Genomic DNA, 17,555 nt, shown 5'->3' on the forward strand with positions numbered 1-17,555 from the left:
TACTCGGAATACGGCACCAGATGATCTGTATGAAGCGATTCATAACGTCTCAGTTCTGAGCCTTAGTGGCTATTAAATACCATAGTCTTGGTTGCAGAGGCCGACGGGTCTGAACTTTAGTGTTTTTATTTCTAATGAATGGGCCAAGACTTGGAAAAGCCGAAGCCAGGCATTATTCGAAGTCTAACAATACCTAAAGACACCAATCTTATGATTTCAGCTTCTCTTCAAACCAACTTAAGCTTGACAGGCAACTAGCTAATCATAAACCGTGGAAGTCTGATTGCCGACGATGAGACGAAAGCAGTGTACGAGAGCTATGAAGTACATTATATCGCAGTCCTTGGCTTCCCTGTCTCGAGGCGTCTCAAAACTTGCACTTACTAGAAATCTTGACTCGCCTCTCAACACTTGGATTATAAGCTATTCATCCATTTTGTGAGTTCATGTGCTAGTCTACTATAACGGCGTTGAAACGTGCGACAGTCCAAGTCTATCATTAAATGAATGGAACTTACGGCTTCCTCAAGGCTCATTGTTTATTATGAACTTGCCACTTATATATGCGCTTTCCGGCTCATCACTTACTGTGTAATGTTCAAGGGCTAGATGTTATACTGACGACCCGAACAAGTAGCATATCCACCACAAAGGATATAATTTTGGTTCGAAGGCTGAAATATGACGAGTTAGGAGTTGAAACCAGTTAATTTATCCCAAACCCATCGTAGGTCCATCGGCCAAGTTTTGCCCTATTAGTACGCGTATTGATTAGATTGCAATGTATAGATCCGTGGCTTCTAATGGAGTGCGGACGCCGTTGTCACGCAGAATTATGGTCGCTAGATATGCTCTAAATCTATTATTACCTACTTTTATCGTCAATTTGTTATCCGATTTCTCCAACAGGTATTAATACGTCTATTTCTTTTCCAGTTCGGCGAATTGCCTTTTTTCGAAGAGCCGGACGCGGTGAGACGTGTCGAGGATCTTGAATCAACTTACAAGAATGTGAAATATTTCCTATCGTATATCTGAGGGTCTGGAATATATACAGCTATCAAAATTAGAGCGTTGCGGTTCATAAAGTTCCGCTGGGTGTTAAGAATCACAGTCTTGACCCTTGCTCTTGTCTCCTCGTCTGTCAAAAGACTTGAGGTCAAGGAAGCACTGGATGTATGAAGCTGAAGTCGTGGATATCAACTAACATGCCACATGAAGAAATTCAAAGTCGTTTAATGATAACGGCTTCGATTCTCGCCGCTCCAAAGTCCCATTGGGGGCAATCTCATGCTAGATGGATCCAGTCATTCGTGAACAAGATTTGAATAGTTTCTCACTCTATAGACATAGGACAAGAGCTTAAAATCGTATAATAGGTATCAAGAAGGATTAATAGTACACCCAGGACAACGCAAGGCTGTCGTTCATCCTCGGTAGTATGTCTAAAAGATTATATCCTGAACGCCAGACACTACAAGATCGTTTCACATTAAGCCTTAGCCTCGTCAGTCTTGCGGCCACCGAGCTGCATGTAGTTCCAGCAAACTATCAAATCAGGTCAGTCATCTTAATGAACATATCGAGGCCCCGTTTAACTTACTCGTCCAACCAAGATCATCTCGGAAGCAAGACTGAGCAACTTCCTCACCATAAACAGTGCCTGTGTCAGGGCTCGATGCCACAGCCTTCTTTCCAACTGCGAGTCCAATCACAGGAGGGTAGACCGCAAGCTCCTTGAACTCTGGGATATGGCCTGCTCGTTGGCTGAGGATGCTTTGATGGATGTTCTGTGCTACGTAGTGGCCGTGATGCATGGCCCCGCCACATCGCTTGATACCGGGCCAGTTGGTGATATCGCCAGCAGCATAGTGCGACTCGGCGTTGGGGGTGCCGTCCTGGAACTGCAGACTATGCGCGAGTCAGCAGCTGGGATTTCAAGTCAGGAGACAATTAACTTACTTGGGCTTGATCTTGACAAGACCGTCCGCATCGAGGGCAGAGGGCGGCAAGTACGTTGAGGTTGGAACACTTCTGGAAATGGCCATGATGACCTCGCCTGCGAACATCTTATGGCCGTTGGTGAACTCGATCTCATACTTCTCACTCCCGTCGGTCGTCTCAACCTTGTTGTTTGCAGCTAGACGGTGGCTCATGAGAACCTCAACACCAGCCTCACGGAGCAACTGAAGAGCCACATCTTTGGTCTCGTCAGGGAGACCTTCTGAAGATAGGAGCTTTTCACGCGAGTGAACGAGAGTCACCTTGAGGTGAGGCTTCACCATTTTCAGCTCTGCAGCCATCTCAATGCCAACAGCGCCTCCACCAACAACCACGACGCCATGATTAGCATTATGGACAGAGGTGATGTGGTTCTCGGCTTCGAGGAGATATTGCTTTCGTGTTTTAGACTGAGGCACTACAGGCCAGACGCGACGTAGACCAGTAGCAGAGACGAGGTAGTCGTACTCAAGGGTACTCTTCTCTTCGGTGAGATGAGCAGAGATGGTCGCCTTCTTGGCTGCAGGGTCGACACTGGTGACGGAGCCATGGATGATGTTGATGCTGGGGTCTTTGAGGCCCGGGATATCAGAGTACTTGACCCAGTTCTTCTTGGAGAAGTTGGAATCAGAAAGAGCCAAGGGAGAGCCGATCAAATGGTCTGCGATACTGTCAGGGTCCAGCACTTATCATATCGCTTAGCCCAGCTGGACTGTAGAGTACTTACAGTAGCCATCCCTCTCGTCGACGATAGTGATATCAATGTTGAAGCGAGGAAGATCAGGATGGTGGATGTTTGGCTCAGAATTCATGCGGGGAGAGTACCCTTGGCTCAGATCAAGCAAGTTGACAGCAGCAGATAGACCACCATAGCAACCTCCAAGGATGAGAACGCGCACGGCGTTGGATGATTCGGGGAGCGAGCCCATGGTAGCAAAGGCCTTGGAGTGGGACGTAGGAAGAATTTGACGTCGAAACACGAAATGTGAGGCTAAAACAACAGATCTTGCTTGGATCTGAGGCTGAGGTAAGACGAGGGTTGTTTGCAAGGGACTCGAAGTAAAGAAACGTATGGCCTGAGATAGAGTCGCGGGTGGGACTCTGAGTAGTTGTCCTGAGAACCTGAACGACCTTGGAGCAACAAACATGAGCTGAAGGATGGAGTACTATGAGCACGAAGATGGGGGGAAGCGAGAAGAAATAGTTGAAGCAGCCAAGGGAAGAAGAGAAGAGGTGAGAGAATATAGGTAGATGAAGACACGGGAATAAACGACAGCACCCGCTGAGGACTACCAGTGACGCAAGGCGGTATGGAATCTGATGCGAGGAGGAACACACTGTATCCGTACTCAGATTAAAGGCGCAAGAGAGACTTCAATATCGGACCAAGACCGGCCCCGGCTTCAAACAAGGGACCTTTCATCTCTCGGCTGGAGCCTGCATGGCCCTGTTTCTCCATCGTATTTCCCAGGAATTCTTGTGTCAGTCTCACGGTGAGATTGAGGAAGGGGTTTCGGGACCGGCAGCGGGGCATTCTCCATGATCACGGCGTGGTTGGTGCTGGTGTTAGTGCAAGGAACTTTTTTGTATGTGGATGTGGAGTTAAAGTTATCAGATCCGTCCTAGACAAGCGACGGAACACCGTGAAACTCCACTGAAGCCTCAGCACCCTGGACAAGAGGGAAAATTATCAGATCTGACGGATATCCGTTCTCCGCTGACTCATCTAAGAACTCGCAGTCTGAAGGCACAATTCCACTTCTCGTGATGAGTTGTACAGTGTGAAGACCGTTATCAGATCGATCTTTGGAGTAATGATTTTGTCGATCTCTAGACTAATAATGGACTTGTTACATACGCGAATCCTCCCAAGAAATTCCAATGTAGAGTCTATTCGATTTGCTTCTGTATGTTGAGAGAGCAAGGATGTATTATGAGAAGAGTGGATGTTGTGAGCCCTTTACATAGCAGCAAACCTTGGCAATGGATGTCATAGATATCCTCAACTTCTCAACAACAGACATTTTGATGCGCTTAGACTATGATGTTCTTGAAACCCGAACATTTACTCTTACTGTGTCTTCTTGGTGTGCTATGGGTTCGGAAATCCGCTGGAGGGCATCAACTCGAGGCCGATCAGATAACTCCGTCTACCTAGTCAGTCCCAATCCGAGGGGACCACACCCAAAAGTTGAGTCAGACTTGGCAAGCGAGCCAGTGAATGACCGAAAAGAATTATCTGATCCGAACAATCCCTGACAATTTGAACTAGCTCGCCCCGCTGATGGATCAAGCTTATACAACATGGTAACAGCATCACCAGCGATTCACAACTTCGGGGAACTGGTGTAACTAGTTGGAAGGTAACGACAGATGCTGTTCTCCTGGACTTGAGGAGTTTAGGAAATCTCGAATTTGGACATTGGTAAAAATATGTTACGCTCAACCCTGGTCAAAGCAGAGCCCATCAGCTTGTCATCTTTAGTGCACCATGAGGCAACTACATTCTCATGAGAGAAACATAATCACGGTCCCATATTCACTCTTCAAGTCCTCTTCTTCCTATTCAGGCCAATCGTTCTGCGGATCTCCTCGACTTTATTCTGCAGCGGGGGTTGCAATCCTTCGCTTCTCTAGCACCGCAGCCTTGTCCCCATTAGAGCTGCCAAGACAAGACCGGGGTGACTCTACTGTAAAATTATGCTTGTTTGACGGCGAACTAGGCAGAGGCTCTGCACCGGCTCCGGCTCCGTTTGCATTTCTCCAAATGCCTGTTCGCTATGGATCGTCTGCGGCTGTTCCTCATGCCAAGACGACCATGGTCTTCAGTAAGGGATCTACAAGGCCGACACTCTCGAGGCCCAGTGGCAGCGTAGCATCTCTTTTCATCATGTGTTTCCCTCTCTTCTCTTCTTTCGATTCTTGTGCGTAGGGTCGCTGTGAAGATCCATTGGCGCTATTGCGACTTACACTGTCGAGATGGCTTCAGCTTCACCTGAGCAGCATGACAATGCCGTGACTAGCAGCAATTCTGCTAGCGAGCCTATACCTAATGACTCTCTAAAGACAGACCCTGCTACAACAGAGACGTTGATACATGCGCTCAATGACCCAACTGTTAAGCGTCCACCCATTCACTCCCCACGACCATCTACAAGATCATCAACTATGTCAGCTGAATCTCATACACCACCAGAGAAGAAGAAAAAGGTAAGTTCCTACAAGAAGATATGAGCCTCCTACCTTGCCCCTCCCAACATCCATCCAACTAATGCCCCATTCAGAGCCTACGCTCGTTCTTCATTTACTTCCAGCTCCTCTTCTACGCCAACCCATCATGGGTCGATATCCTCCTACTCGTCGTCGGAACTCTCGCGGCCTCTGGGGCCGGAGCACCGTTTCCTCTAATGGGAATCATCTTTGGTCAACTCGTCAACGACCTCAATACTGCGTCATGCGATGATGGAGAAATCGCATCTCAATATTCGCCCAAAGAACTTCAGGACAGCATCAACAAAAAGGTTGTCACGATCACGTGGATCGGCGTGATCAGCTTTGCGCTCATCTATACCTACATCGTGTCATGGTCAATCTTTAGCCGTCGTCTTGAGAATCGTATTCGCGATCGTTACTTTATGAGTATTCTCTTGCAAGATGCCACTTTCTTTGACAAGAGACAAGCTGGAGAGATCACATCTCGTCTCAATGTTGATATACAAGCTATTCAGTCAGGAACTTCTGAGAAGGTGGGCATCATTCTAGGATGCACATCTTTCTTTGTATCGTCGTATGTGGTCGCCTTCATCAAGAATACCACACTCGCTGGAATTCTTGTGTCACTTGTGCCTGCTTTCATGCTTCTTGCCACAGTGGGTAGCCTGTTCACCGCAAAGTTCGCGACTGCAATGTCCGAGAAGATCGCCTCTGCTTCTTCGATTGCCTCAGAGGCTCTTGCGAATATCCCGGTTGTCCAGGCGTTTGGGGCGGGCCCGCGACTAGAGGTCATCTTTGCTGAGAGAATGAAGGGGGCTCGAAAGCAGGGTATCAACAAAGCTTTCGTTGCTGCTATTCAAGCTGGAATGCTTTACTTCATTGCTTACTCTGCAAATGCCCTCGCTTTCTGGCAGGGTAGTACACAAATTGCGAGCATGGTTGAGGGTAATGGAGGTGCATCTGTGGGTGACATTTATACAGTCATTCTCCTGCTGGTTGATGGTAAGCATCTGCTTGACGATATTGAATCTTCTGACTGACTCGGAATAGCCTGTGTTGTTTTAGGTGGCATCGCACCGCTATTACCCTTAGTTGGAGCTGCTGTCGGATCGTTTGAAAAACTTCGTCAAGACATGGACAGCCCTGCAAACATCGATACTGGGTCCGACAAAGGAGTGAGGCTCTCCTCAGTCGAGGGAACTGTATCTTTCAGGAACGTCTCCTTTGCTTATGCCTCACGGCCCCATCACTCCGTGCTCAAGAACGTCTCATTTGATTGTCCTGCTGGCAAACACACGGCGCTTGTTGGCTTGTCAGGGAGTGGCAAGTCAACTGTCACTGGTCTGACCTCCCGAATCTATGACCCTGCTGAAGGCACGGTTCTCCTAGATGGTCATGACCTCAAAGACTTGAATGTGAAAAGCTTGAGAAGTCATATGAGTCTTGTACAGCAAGAGCCATCTCTCCTGGATCGATCAATCGTTGAGAACATTGCCCTCGGTATCTTGAACTCCCCTCAACCCGAGCATGAGCGATTCAAAGCTATTATTCTTGGCACTGGCCTTACTGAACTTGCTGCCAAGCTCCGACAGGGTGAAGGTCTTACGACTGCAGCTCAAGGATTTGGCCTGGACATGGTTGACCTCGTCCATCGTGTTCAGGAGGCTGCCCGTCTGGCAGATGCGGCTGGTTTCGTGGACAGGCTTGAGTATGGCTACGGAACGCTTGTTGGTACAGGCGGGAAGCTTGTAAGTGGCGGCCAACGACAGCGTCTTGCACTCGCGAGAGCCCTCATTCGCGACCCCAAGATCCTAATTCTCGATGAAGCCACTGCTTCCCTTGACTCTGCAAGCGAACATCGTATCCAGATGGCCATCGAGTCTATCGCCAAAAACCGCACTGTCATCGCCATTGCTCACCGGCTATCAACTATCAAGAACGCTGATAACATCATCGTCATGAACAGTGGCGAGATTATCGAGCAAGGAAACCACCTTGAGCTCATGGCCTTGAATGGATCATACGCTAGTATGATCCGTTTGCAGACGGTCGATTCTGAAGATGCTGGCTCAACCACAAGCACCGTCCGCACTGATAACATCCACTCGGAGAAGGATTCTATCACGGATCTCAAAATCAAGGACATTCAACAAGAGGTGGTAGAAGATTCAAAGGAAGAAGATGTCAAGGAGAAGGAGGAGGCCCCGGACGTAGACGCTGCTCTCGATTCCAACAAGTCCGCTTGGACTGTTATGAGAACTATCAGTGGAATGGTCCGACCATATCTCTTTCTCATCATTATCTGTCTCGTTGCTGCCACTATTGTTGGCCTCACATTCTCCTCCTCTGGTCTTATCTTCGGTTATACAATTGACAACATCAGCCCATGCAATCCTGTTGAGGACATTCGTTGGGCTGGTAGGTTCTTTGGAGGCATGTGGTTCCTAATCGCTTGTGTCGAGTTGTTAGCCAATACTACAAGTTGGACTGGCTTCGGCATGGTTGCTGAGAAGTTGCTGTACAAGATCCGAGTCCTTTGCTTCCGGTCCCTTTATGAGCAAGACCTTGATTGGCATCAATCAGAGGGTCGGACACCAACCGCTTTGTTATCCGTCATCACAACAGATGCTGCTACAGTTGGCGGATTCAGTGGCTCTATCATCGGTACAATATTCTCCATTGTGGTCAACTTCTTAGTCGCCATCATCCTCTCACATATCCTTGCATGGAAGATAGCCATCGTTTGCTTGGTTATTGTCCCTATCCTCCTCGGCTGTGGCATTATGCAGCTTCGATCCTTATCCAAGTTCGAGCGCCGGCATGCTGGAGCTTTTTCTGGTGCAGTTGGCATCGCTAACGAAGCCGTTAACTCGTTCAAGACAATTTCCTCTCTGTCTATCGAAGAAGAGGTCATGAGCTCGTATCGTCGTGCGCTCAGAGCACCTCGAAAGGAAATTACCCTTGCTTCAATGTATGCCAACTTGTGGCTTTCTCTGGCCAACAGCACAGGAAATCTGATCTACGCATTTGCCTACTGGTGGGGATCAACTCGCATTACTGCAGGCGAGGCAAGCCAGCGAGAGTTCTTCATCATTCTTATCTGCATGCTTGTCAGTGCGCAGCTCTGGGGTCAAATGTTCAGTCTTGCACCCGAGGTATCTCGTGCTAGAGCTGCCGCTTCCCGAATTCTGAGCTTGATCAACCTCGGATCCTCCCAGAATGACGCCAAGAAGGGAAAGCTCACGCTCGCTGTAGAAAACACCGAGAGAGATATTGAGGCATGTGCTGAAGCGCCTGTCAAGAGTAATGGAAGCAAGGGAGCGACTATCGTCTTTAGGGATATCAAATTTTCATATCCAGCTCGACCTCACATCCAGATCCTTACAGGCATGTCTTTTACCATCTCTGCTGGTCAATTCGTTGGGCTTGTCGGTCCTTCGGGTGCTGGTAAGTCCACCATCATGTCGCTGGTGCAACGGATGTACCGCCCTTCTAGCGGAACAGTTGAGATCAACGGCAACGATATCTGTGCTCGGGGGGGCACCGAGTTCCGTAATGATATTGCGGTTGTTCCTCAAGATTGTGCACTATTTGACGGGACAATACGATTCAATGTATCGCTGGGCTCAACTCCTGATCATGAACCGACGGATGAGGATATCCATGAAGCCTGTAAGCTGGCTAACATCCACGATATAATCATGGAGCTGCCCAACGGTTACGAGACGGAGTGTGGTCCTAATGGCTCGCGTCTTTCTGGCGGACAGCGTCAGCGCTTAGCCATCGCCCGTGCCCTTGTGCGTAAGCCTAAATTGCTGCTTCTTGATGAGAGCACAAGTGCTCTCGATGCTGAGAGTGAGCGGGCTTTGCAAGAAGGACTCGAGAGGGTTGCACGTGGTATCACCGTGATCGCCATCACACATAGGCTTCACACAGTACGCAAGGCCGATGTCATCTTTATGATTGAGGGAGGTAAGGTTGTTGAAAAGGGAAGACACGAGGAGTTGGTAGAGAGAAGTGAGACCTATCGCACAAATGCTCTACAGCAGATGCTTGGTAACTGATGTTGGAGATACCCCCACGCCTTAGTCTACGTAGGCCAGGGAGAGGCCAGAAAGTGACAATGGGTCCTAGGTATTCTAAGTGACAAAAATAGTTATGTTAGCTTGGGTTAATTTAGGATGGATTTGGTAGGCATTTACGGAGGTAGATTAGTTAATATTGACACCCCGCTTAGGTCGGACGGTTTGTTTCTTAGTCCTGGCGCCTCAAAGCCTACGCCTGACCTCCACCTCTGCTTCAGTGTCTCAGCTGATAGAATGTAGAGGGTGCAGCTTCGTGAAGCCATCCTGTCAATTCAGGGGATTTGCCCACGTTTTCTATCATGTGATGGCTTTTGGGCACACCAACATTTCGAATTTGCGTATCTGTATTTTCGATCCCCTTATTTTGAAGCTGAAGAAAAAGACGATACATCCTGATATATCATGCATTTCCGTGTAGAATTTACAAGGGTCCTGGCTGGAATAGTGGATGAAACGAGAATGAATCTTTGGCCGTAGAAACGTAATGAAACTTGGTCTAAGCAATAACGTGTCTATATATAGGCGTTGTATATAAAGCTGAAATCGACCTCTCACAATCGACTTATTTGTTACTGCAACTGCAACTTCAACTTCTGCAAGTCCCGAACAACTCCAGGGAACGACGTCACAGTGCACAGGGATCAATCTGCACGGAAACTCAAAGCCGGCCTATCATGGGCGACTTCGGTGATCCTTTGTAGCAAGTATCCGCATTAACCCCTTGACTTGCGCGTTGCTTCATTCTTGACGATTGCCCTAGATTTGGCTCTTTGCATTACAGCCAAGCCCTCTCTTATTATTCTTTATGTACTCCGTACCGTCATATGATCGCTTTGTCCCAAATCTAGCAAGGCTTACTTGCTCTGACCCCTACAGAACGCGGTGCGGTATCAGTGGAGACGTTAGTGGTGTACCTTTTTTTGGGTTCAACGGGGCTGCCGCGACGATTTCCTCATCCCACAGTCCAAAGAGTCCACTCCCAAGAGGATCTTGACACTACCGCTACGGGCCTTGACACCCAATTGGGACCCTCGAACCACATGCCTTCCGTCGCCGGGACACACTCCATCTTTTCCAATACTCGTTGGGCGATAATAAAAAAAAATCTAACCTTGGTTCAACCTTCAAGTCGCAACCATTCCCTCATCACCGCCCCACGACGATCCCTCCTCTCTTCCCGGCGTTGCACTCACCACGTTTCAAACTCGCATCAACGACGCCCACCCGAGACGAGGAGGGAGTGCTGCTGCCTCCCTGCTAGACAGCCCAGTCCCGGTACCACTGCATCAGCACCAGCACAAGCTCCAACACGATAGTAGTGCAAATACGAGTACCAGCGCCCACCGGAGCGAGCAGTTCGAACTCGTTGACTATCCTCCCATTCAGGCTCGTCGAGACGCCCAAGATCGTGAAGCAAGAAGACAGGCCAAGCGAGACGATAAGCGCCGCTGGCTAGAAGAACAAGACGAGATGAAGTTCTCTCATAGTATTCAGTTCAATGCTGTTCCAGATTGGAGCAGCCATTACATTGCATACAGCAATCTCAAGAAGCTGTATGTACTGCTAATATTGCATTCAAGCCACACATGAGCTAATATCATCTTCTCGCAGAATCTATAACCTCGAAAAGACCGCCCATCAGGCACGTGGAACCACTGGCGATGCCGAATCTCGACCTCTCATAAACCAAGAAGATGCTGAAGAGGTCTTCTCTCGAGCTCTTGGTGTCGAGCTAGAAAAGATATGCTCATTCTACGTCGCTAAAGAAGGCGAGCTGCTCGAAGAAGCTGCGCAACTGCTACGCGACGTTGGCGACGAGGCCGAGGATGCCATTGCCGATAATCGTTACCTTCGCAGGCTCTCTGTTTCATCAGCCCACCGTCCTGATGGTCGCAACGGCTTCCGCTCGAGAAGTCCTCGGAGCCGCAGCACCGACAATGAAGAGAGCGCGAGCGAGGAGGAAGACGAGACAACTGGGCTTACAACAAGGCGACGAAGCAGTGGAGGCCGCAGGCGCACACTTCCCAACATCCATAAGCCGCGCTCTGAAGATCTAAACGCTTCCTCCGAGTTCGGTCGCGATATGAGAAGGCACAGCACCACAGCCGACGAAAACGATGACCAAGCTCTCATGTTCTCTTCTGGCATGTTTTCGTCTGGTATCATGCTCAAGAAGCGCATTATCGGCCTCTATGTGTCACTCTGCGAACTTAAGTCATTTATCCAGCTTAACCGCACCGGCTTTGCCAAGGTGCTCAAGAAATTTGACAAGATCCTTGATAAGGAACTCAAGGGCCCCTATCTGCGGGCCCATGTCGAGACAGCCTACCCCTTTAAAGACGAGACAAAGCGTGTTCTTGAGGACAACATTACCAAGATGGAGAAGGCTTATGCTGAGGTCGTCACTGGCGGAGATGAGGAGCTCGCTCGCAAAGACCTTCGTTCGCATCTCAGAGAGCATGTTGTTTGGGAGCGCAACACCGTGTGGCGAGATCTTATTGGTATCGAGCGCAGAGCTGAAGCTGCGGGCTTGGGACAAGCACTTCTCGGACAAGAGAGAGGGAATGTCACAAGGAGGTTGCAAGGCGACGAGGCTAAAGCACCACGAGAGACCCAGTTCCGCACACCCTTGGGCAAGATTACCTTACCTCCATGGCTCGCTAGCTCGTCTCTTTGGACACTGGTCGCTTGTCTTACTGTTTTCTCCCTGTTGCTTCTGCTCCCCATCATGGAGAAGCCCGAGCAACAGAACTGTCTGGCAATGCTTGTCTTTGTCAGTTTGTTATGGGCCACCGAGGTAAGCTTTCCAGCCAGGCAAATTCACGATTGACCATTACTGACCTCTTTAGACCATCCCTCTTTTTGTGACATCATTACTTATCCCATTCCTCTCTGTTGTCTTGAACGTAGTTCGTGATGAGACGCCAGGCAAGCCTCAAAAACGTCTGGACTCCAAGGCAGCCACATCCGCCATCTTTGCTGCTATGTGGACGCCTGTCATCATGCTTCTGCTCGGCGGTTTTACTCTAGCAGCTGCTTTATCCAAGTGTACTATTGACAAACGACTGGCGACTCTTGTTCTTAGCAAGGCCGGCACCCAGCCCAAGACTGTGTTGATTGCCAACATGTTTGTAGCTGCATTTGCGTCTATGTTGATCAGCAATGTCGCGGCTCCTGTTCTATGCTATTCTATCATCGAGGTGAGTCAATCATTGAAATGGATGAAGGCTCAAACTGACAACTATACAGCCCATGCTGCGAACATTGCCTTCTGATTCCAACATGTCGAAAGCTGTCATTATCGGTATCGCACTCGCCTCCAACATTGGTGGAATGCTCTCACCCATCGCTTCTCCTCAGAACGTCGTGGCGATGGGCATCATGCAACCCGCGCCCACGTGGCTGCAGTGGTTCTTTATTGTCATTCCTGTTGGCGCTCTCTCGATTGTTCTGATCTGGCTCCTCCTCCTGGTTACCTTCCAGCCAGGCAAGGGTACCACGATTGCCCCTATTCGGCCTGTCAAGGAGAAGTTCACTGGTCTCCAATGGTTCGTTACTATCGTCACCATTTCTACCATTGCTTTGTGGTGTGCTAGCCACCAGCTAGAGGCCGAGTTTGGAGACATGGGTGTTATTGCTATTATTCCCATCGTGCTATTCTTCGGTATCGGCTTGCTGACCAAGGAGGACTTCAACAACTTCCCATGGACCATCATCATCCTTGCGGCCGGTGGTCTGTCTCTGGGCAAAGCTGTACGCTCGTCTGGTCTGCTACATACCCTCGCTGAGATCGTCTCTGAGAAGGTGGAGGGCATGAGTCTGTACGGTGTCCTGGTTGTTTTCTCGACTCTGATCTTGGTTATCGCAACATTCATCAGCCACACAGTCGCCGCCCTTATCTTCCTCCCTCTTGTCTTTGACGTTGGTGTTGCTATGGATCAGCCTCACCCCAACCTGCTTGTCATGGGTGGAGTGCTCATGTGTAGTGCAGCCATGGGTCTGCCAACCAGTGGATTCCCCAACATGAGTAAGTTTCATGCAATTGCCCCTAACAACTCAATTCTAACCTACCATAGCTGCTATCATGAAGGAAGACCCGTTCGGCCAGCGTTATTTACAGGTCAAGCATTTCATTAGCCGCGGTGTGCCCAGCAGTCTCATTACTCTTGTTGTGGTCGTGACTCTTGGTTATGGAATCATGCAAGTCGCGGGACTTGACTAGATTAATGGGGTGTCGATATATGTGTTGTTGTTTTTGGTGTTTGAAATTTGGTGTTATTTCACGTTGGTTCTGTCAGGTGCATTGCCATGTCCATGAGTGTAGATCAAGCGTCGGGATTCATAGACTGGAAGCTAGCTATTTTTTGTTTTCTATTTACCGATTGAATAGGAAGTGCGGCGAATAAATGTTGTTATATGGATACCGTCAAATTTGGTTCTTCCATGTAACTATAGTACCTAATGTGGTTGTTAGTGTGAGTTCGCACTGCTGCACTGTACCGTTGTAATGCAAGAAGCTCTGGCCATCTAGGTATTGACGTCGATGGTTGGCGGCATGACCCTGCCACCGGATACCGACTCCTAACTGACTTAGTACCTACCTAACTGACTACCATTCCTGTCCATCAAATTACCCATACACCAGCAACACTGAACACTGATTGTCCTTCCTGCGACTTCATGCTTCAAACTTGTCGATAGCGTCTTTACCTGGCAAACCGTGCGCTTGGCTAACTCTGGGAGCGACTGATGCGCCTCCTCTCCCAATAGCCTCTACAGCTTCGAGCTGGCCGGCGCCATGCTCTCCGCTTTCACAGCTCGTCCCATCATCGAGCTGCGACAAAAAGATAAATCTAAGATTGAGACGATACTCGCTCAAGGTATGCGTATGCCCCCGGTGGTTCCGCTGCTCTTCCACCGCAGTTTCTACGACACCGACTGACTAACTCTCGGCTCTCAGGTGACCGCGTTCTTGTTGGCCTTAACAATGGCGCACTCCGAATCTACCGTCTGAACGAGCTTTCCGACCAACCTCAGAATGGTTCCGCTGATACAAATGCCAATGGCTCGTCGTCTGCGGCGGGCGAAAACCATAATACTGCACAAAGGTCGGAAAAGCCAACTGATTTGATGCGCGAGGTAGAACGTTTCTCGACGCGAGCAATCGAGCAGCTGGCAATTATAAAGGACGCAAACACAATTGTATCCTTGTCGAATTATCACGTCTCTTTTCACGATCTGAAAACATACGAACTTATTGAGACCCTCAGCCGAACCAAGAATGCATCATGCTTTGCGTCAACATCCAATATTGTCAAGGATCCGGACACGGGAATCCCCGAGATCGTGAGTCGGCTGGCTGTTGCGGTCAAGAGGAAATTGCTACTCTGGAGCTGGCTTGAGAGCGAACTCTCTGAGGATGTGGACGAGATCGTGCTGCCTGAGTCGATTCGATCCGTAACATGGGCAAATGCGACAAAGTTGGTGTGTGGTATGAATGGCGGATACGTCATGGTGGACGTCGTAACACGCGAGGTCGAAGATATCGTGAGTCCGGGTTCGGGACCAGCAGCCGGGCAGAGTAGCCGGTTTGGTGCAATGAGCAGTGCTGGTATGGGATACATGGGATTGGGAGGTTATATGCCCAAGCCTTTGGCGACCAAATTGGCCGAGGGAGAAATGTTACTGGCAAAGGATATCAACACACTATTCATCGATGATGATGGAAAGCCCCTCGACAGACGGCAGATTCCCTGGAACCATGCCCCTGAGTCCATAGGGTACTCGTACCCATATATCCTTGCCTTGCAAGCGCCTTCAAAAGGCTCCCTGGAAGTTCGGAATCCTATAACATTATCATCACTTCAGAATCTATCACTACCGGGTGCTGCTCAGCTTCACTTTCCGTCACCAACTTACAGCTTAGCACATGCCGGAAAAGGTTTTCACATCTCCAGTGAACGCTGTGTTTGGAAGATGGATTCAACAGACTATGACTCCCAGGTTCAGGAACTAGTAGATGGTGGCCACTTCGATGAGGCTATTAGCATTCTCGAGATGCTTGAAGATGCATTGCTAAAGAACAAGGCGCAGACACTCCGCGAGGTCAAGATGCTCAAAGCTGAAGGGCTATTCAAGAAAAAGAAATATCGCCAGGCGATGGATCTTTTCAATGAGGATACCGTACATGCACCTCCTGAACGAGTTCTCAGGATGTTTCCTCCGTCCATTGCTGGAGAACTATCTGCGTGGGCCGGCCGGGAAGAGGAAGAAGAAGAGTCGGATGACGCGCCAGGAACACCGAATAAAACCAATGGCACCCGTCCCACCACCCCTGAACCTGTTGAGCAGGCACAGGAAACCCCACAGTCAAGCAAAGGAGGCTTCGCCAGATATCTTACCGGAAGCTATAGGAGGCCCCAGTCGGATACCGCATCCATCCTCTCAAAGAAGGATACGGCTGACGGCGATGATGCTGCTAGTGTGAAGGAGACTGAGTCAAACGAAGATCTGCCTTTGAAAGACAAAGACTTGACGAACGCGGTTCTGGAGCTCAACAGTTACCTGGCTGGAACACGTGCTCGATTACAACGAGTGATTGATCCTGTTACTGGAAACCTCAAACCTCACAGTGATCGAAACGGTTCAACAGAAGAAATAGCAGAGAAGTTCCTACGGATAGGGCTCGATGATTCTGAGAAGAAACTTGAAGAGGAGCTCCGAAACACCTTTCGTTTAGTCGACACAACTTTATTCCGAGCATACATGTTTTCCCGACCAACTCTAGCAAGCTCTCTGTTTCGAATTCCCAACTTCTGCGACCCTAACGTGGTCAACGAAAAGCTTTTGGAACACAATCGCTATACTGAGCTGGTGGATTTCTTCTACGGTAAGAAGCTACATAAGGAGGCTTTAGAACTTCTACGACGATTTGGAGCCGCTAAAGAACCCGACGAGGCCGCACCAACACTTCACGGACCGCAGCGCACCATCCAATACCTCAAAAATCTACCACCGTCGGAAATTGACCTCATCCTTGAGCATGCAGAATGGACCCTCAAAGCCAGTCCAGATGAGGCCTTGGAGATTTTCACAGGCGACACAGAGAATGCGGAGACCCTCCCACGAGAACGGGTTGTCTCTTTCTTACATGATGTTGATACGCAGTTGGAAGGACGCTATCTGGAGCACATCATCACTGAGCTCGAAGATATGACACCTGACCTTCACGACCGATTAGTTGAGCTCTATGTAGAAAACTTGAAGAAGATGGACAAGGGTGAGAAGTGGGATGAAATGATGAATCACTTCATCGAGTTCTTGAGACAGCCGGGGCAGGTTTACAGTCTCAGCAGGGCGTTTAGATTGATTCCCAGAGATGGTAAGGTTCATATACAGGTGTGTGGTGATCTATACTGACTTGCATCGACTTAGACCCAGTATTTTACGAAGCACAGGCTGTGGTATTGAGCAACATGAACCAACACAAACAAGCCCTTGAGATATATGTATTCAAGATGAAGGACTACCAGAAAGCTGAACAGTATGTCGTTCACCTATCGTTCCATCGGCTCAGAAGCTAACTTTAGTAGATACTGTAACCGAGTTAACTCGACTCAAGATACTGCTCCATCGTCTCAGCCAAATGAGAAAAATGAAACTGGAGAGGATCCTGAGACTTTTACACCATCTATTTATCACACCCTTCTGTCGCTCTATCTTCAACCGTCACCACCCAACCAGCCCAATCTAGAACCAGCACTGGACCTTCTTTCAAAGCATGGATCACGTCTCCCAGCAACATCAACTCTAGGACTGATTCCAGACGACCTTCCCGTTCGGTCACTTGAGTCTTACTTCCGAGGCCGCATTCGGTCGGCAAATAGTCTGGTCAACGAGGCAAGAATCGTCGCTGGTTTGCGACAGGCTGAAGGCATATCTATCGCGGCGCGGCTGCACCTTGGTGACGATGTACAGGGAGGGCAAGGCGGGCGTAACAGGCACGTTGCCATCACAGACGAGCGACACTGCGTCGTGTGTCACAAGAAACTCGGGGGAGGTATGCGTATTGGCGGAAGCGTGGTAGCTGTCCTGCCGGATAACACGGTGGTGCACTACGGCTGTTTGAATCGGGTAACAGGGAACAAAGTAGACGCATCCCAGGCGCCAAGTTGGGGTCGAGGATTTTAGACAAGTCGTTTATGCTGATGGGAGCATCGTTTCGGGGAGCATTTGCATGGATTGGATCGGTGGTAG

At 49.2% G+C, this 17,555-nt stretch overlaps 3 protein-coding genes across 3 annotated transcripts; 2 read left to right on the forward strand and 1 right to left on the reverse strand.

The window, feature by feature from the left end:
* Nucleotides 1–1,492: 1,492 nt before the first annotated feature.
* Nucleotides 1,493–2,930, reverse strand: FSUBG_6672 (apoptosis-inducing factor 2; the record flags this gene model as incomplete). The annotated part of the gene is made up of 4 exons (XM_036684896.1): nucleotides 1,493–1,548; nucleotides 1,604–1,911; nucleotides 1,963–2,662; nucleotides 2,729–2,930. The coding sequence occupies 4 exons, from the start codon at nucleotides 2,928–2,930 to the stop codon at nucleotides 1,493–1,495; spliced, it is 1,266 nt and encodes a 421-aa protein (XP_036537825.1).
* Nucleotides 2,931–4,980: 2,050 nt separating this feature from the next.
* On the forward strand, nucleotides 4,981–13,521 carry FSUBG_6673 (uncharacterized protein; the record flags this gene model as incomplete). Its single annotated transcript, XM_036684897.1, has 8 exons — nucleotides 4,981–5,211; nucleotides 5,286–6,216; nucleotides 6,265–9,270; nucleotides 10,429–10,852; nucleotides 10,911–12,096; nucleotides 12,149–12,499; nucleotides 12,549–13,326; nucleotides 13,376–13,521. 8 exons carry the CDS (start codon nucleotides 4,981–4,983, stop codon nucleotides 13,519–13,521), a joined length of 7,053 nt encoding a protein of 2,350 aa, XP_036537826.1.
* A 576-nt stretch (nucleotides 13,522–14,097) lies between these two features.
* FSUBG_6674 (vacuolar morphogenesis 6) lies at nucleotides 14,098–17,489 on the forward strand (the record flags this gene model as incomplete). The annotated part of the gene is made up of 4 exons (XM_036684898.1): nucleotides 14,098–14,179; nucleotides 14,260–16,680; nucleotides 16,734–16,842; nucleotides 16,892–17,489. 4 exons carry the CDS (start codon nucleotides 14,098–14,100, stop codon nucleotides 17,487–17,489), a joined length of 3,210 nt encoding a protein of 1,069 aa, XP_036537827.1.
* Nucleotides 17,490–17,555: the final 66 nt, after the last annotated feature.

The sequence above is a fragment of the Fusarium subglutinans genome, assembly GCF_013396075.1.
Source record: "Fusarium subglutinans strain NRRL 66333 chromosome Unknown NRRL66333_c0000073, whole genome shotgun sequence".
In the NCBI taxonomy this organism is placed as follows: Eukaryota; Fungi; Ascomycota; class Sordariomycetes; order Hypocreales; family Nectriaceae; genus Fusarium; species Fusarium subglutinans.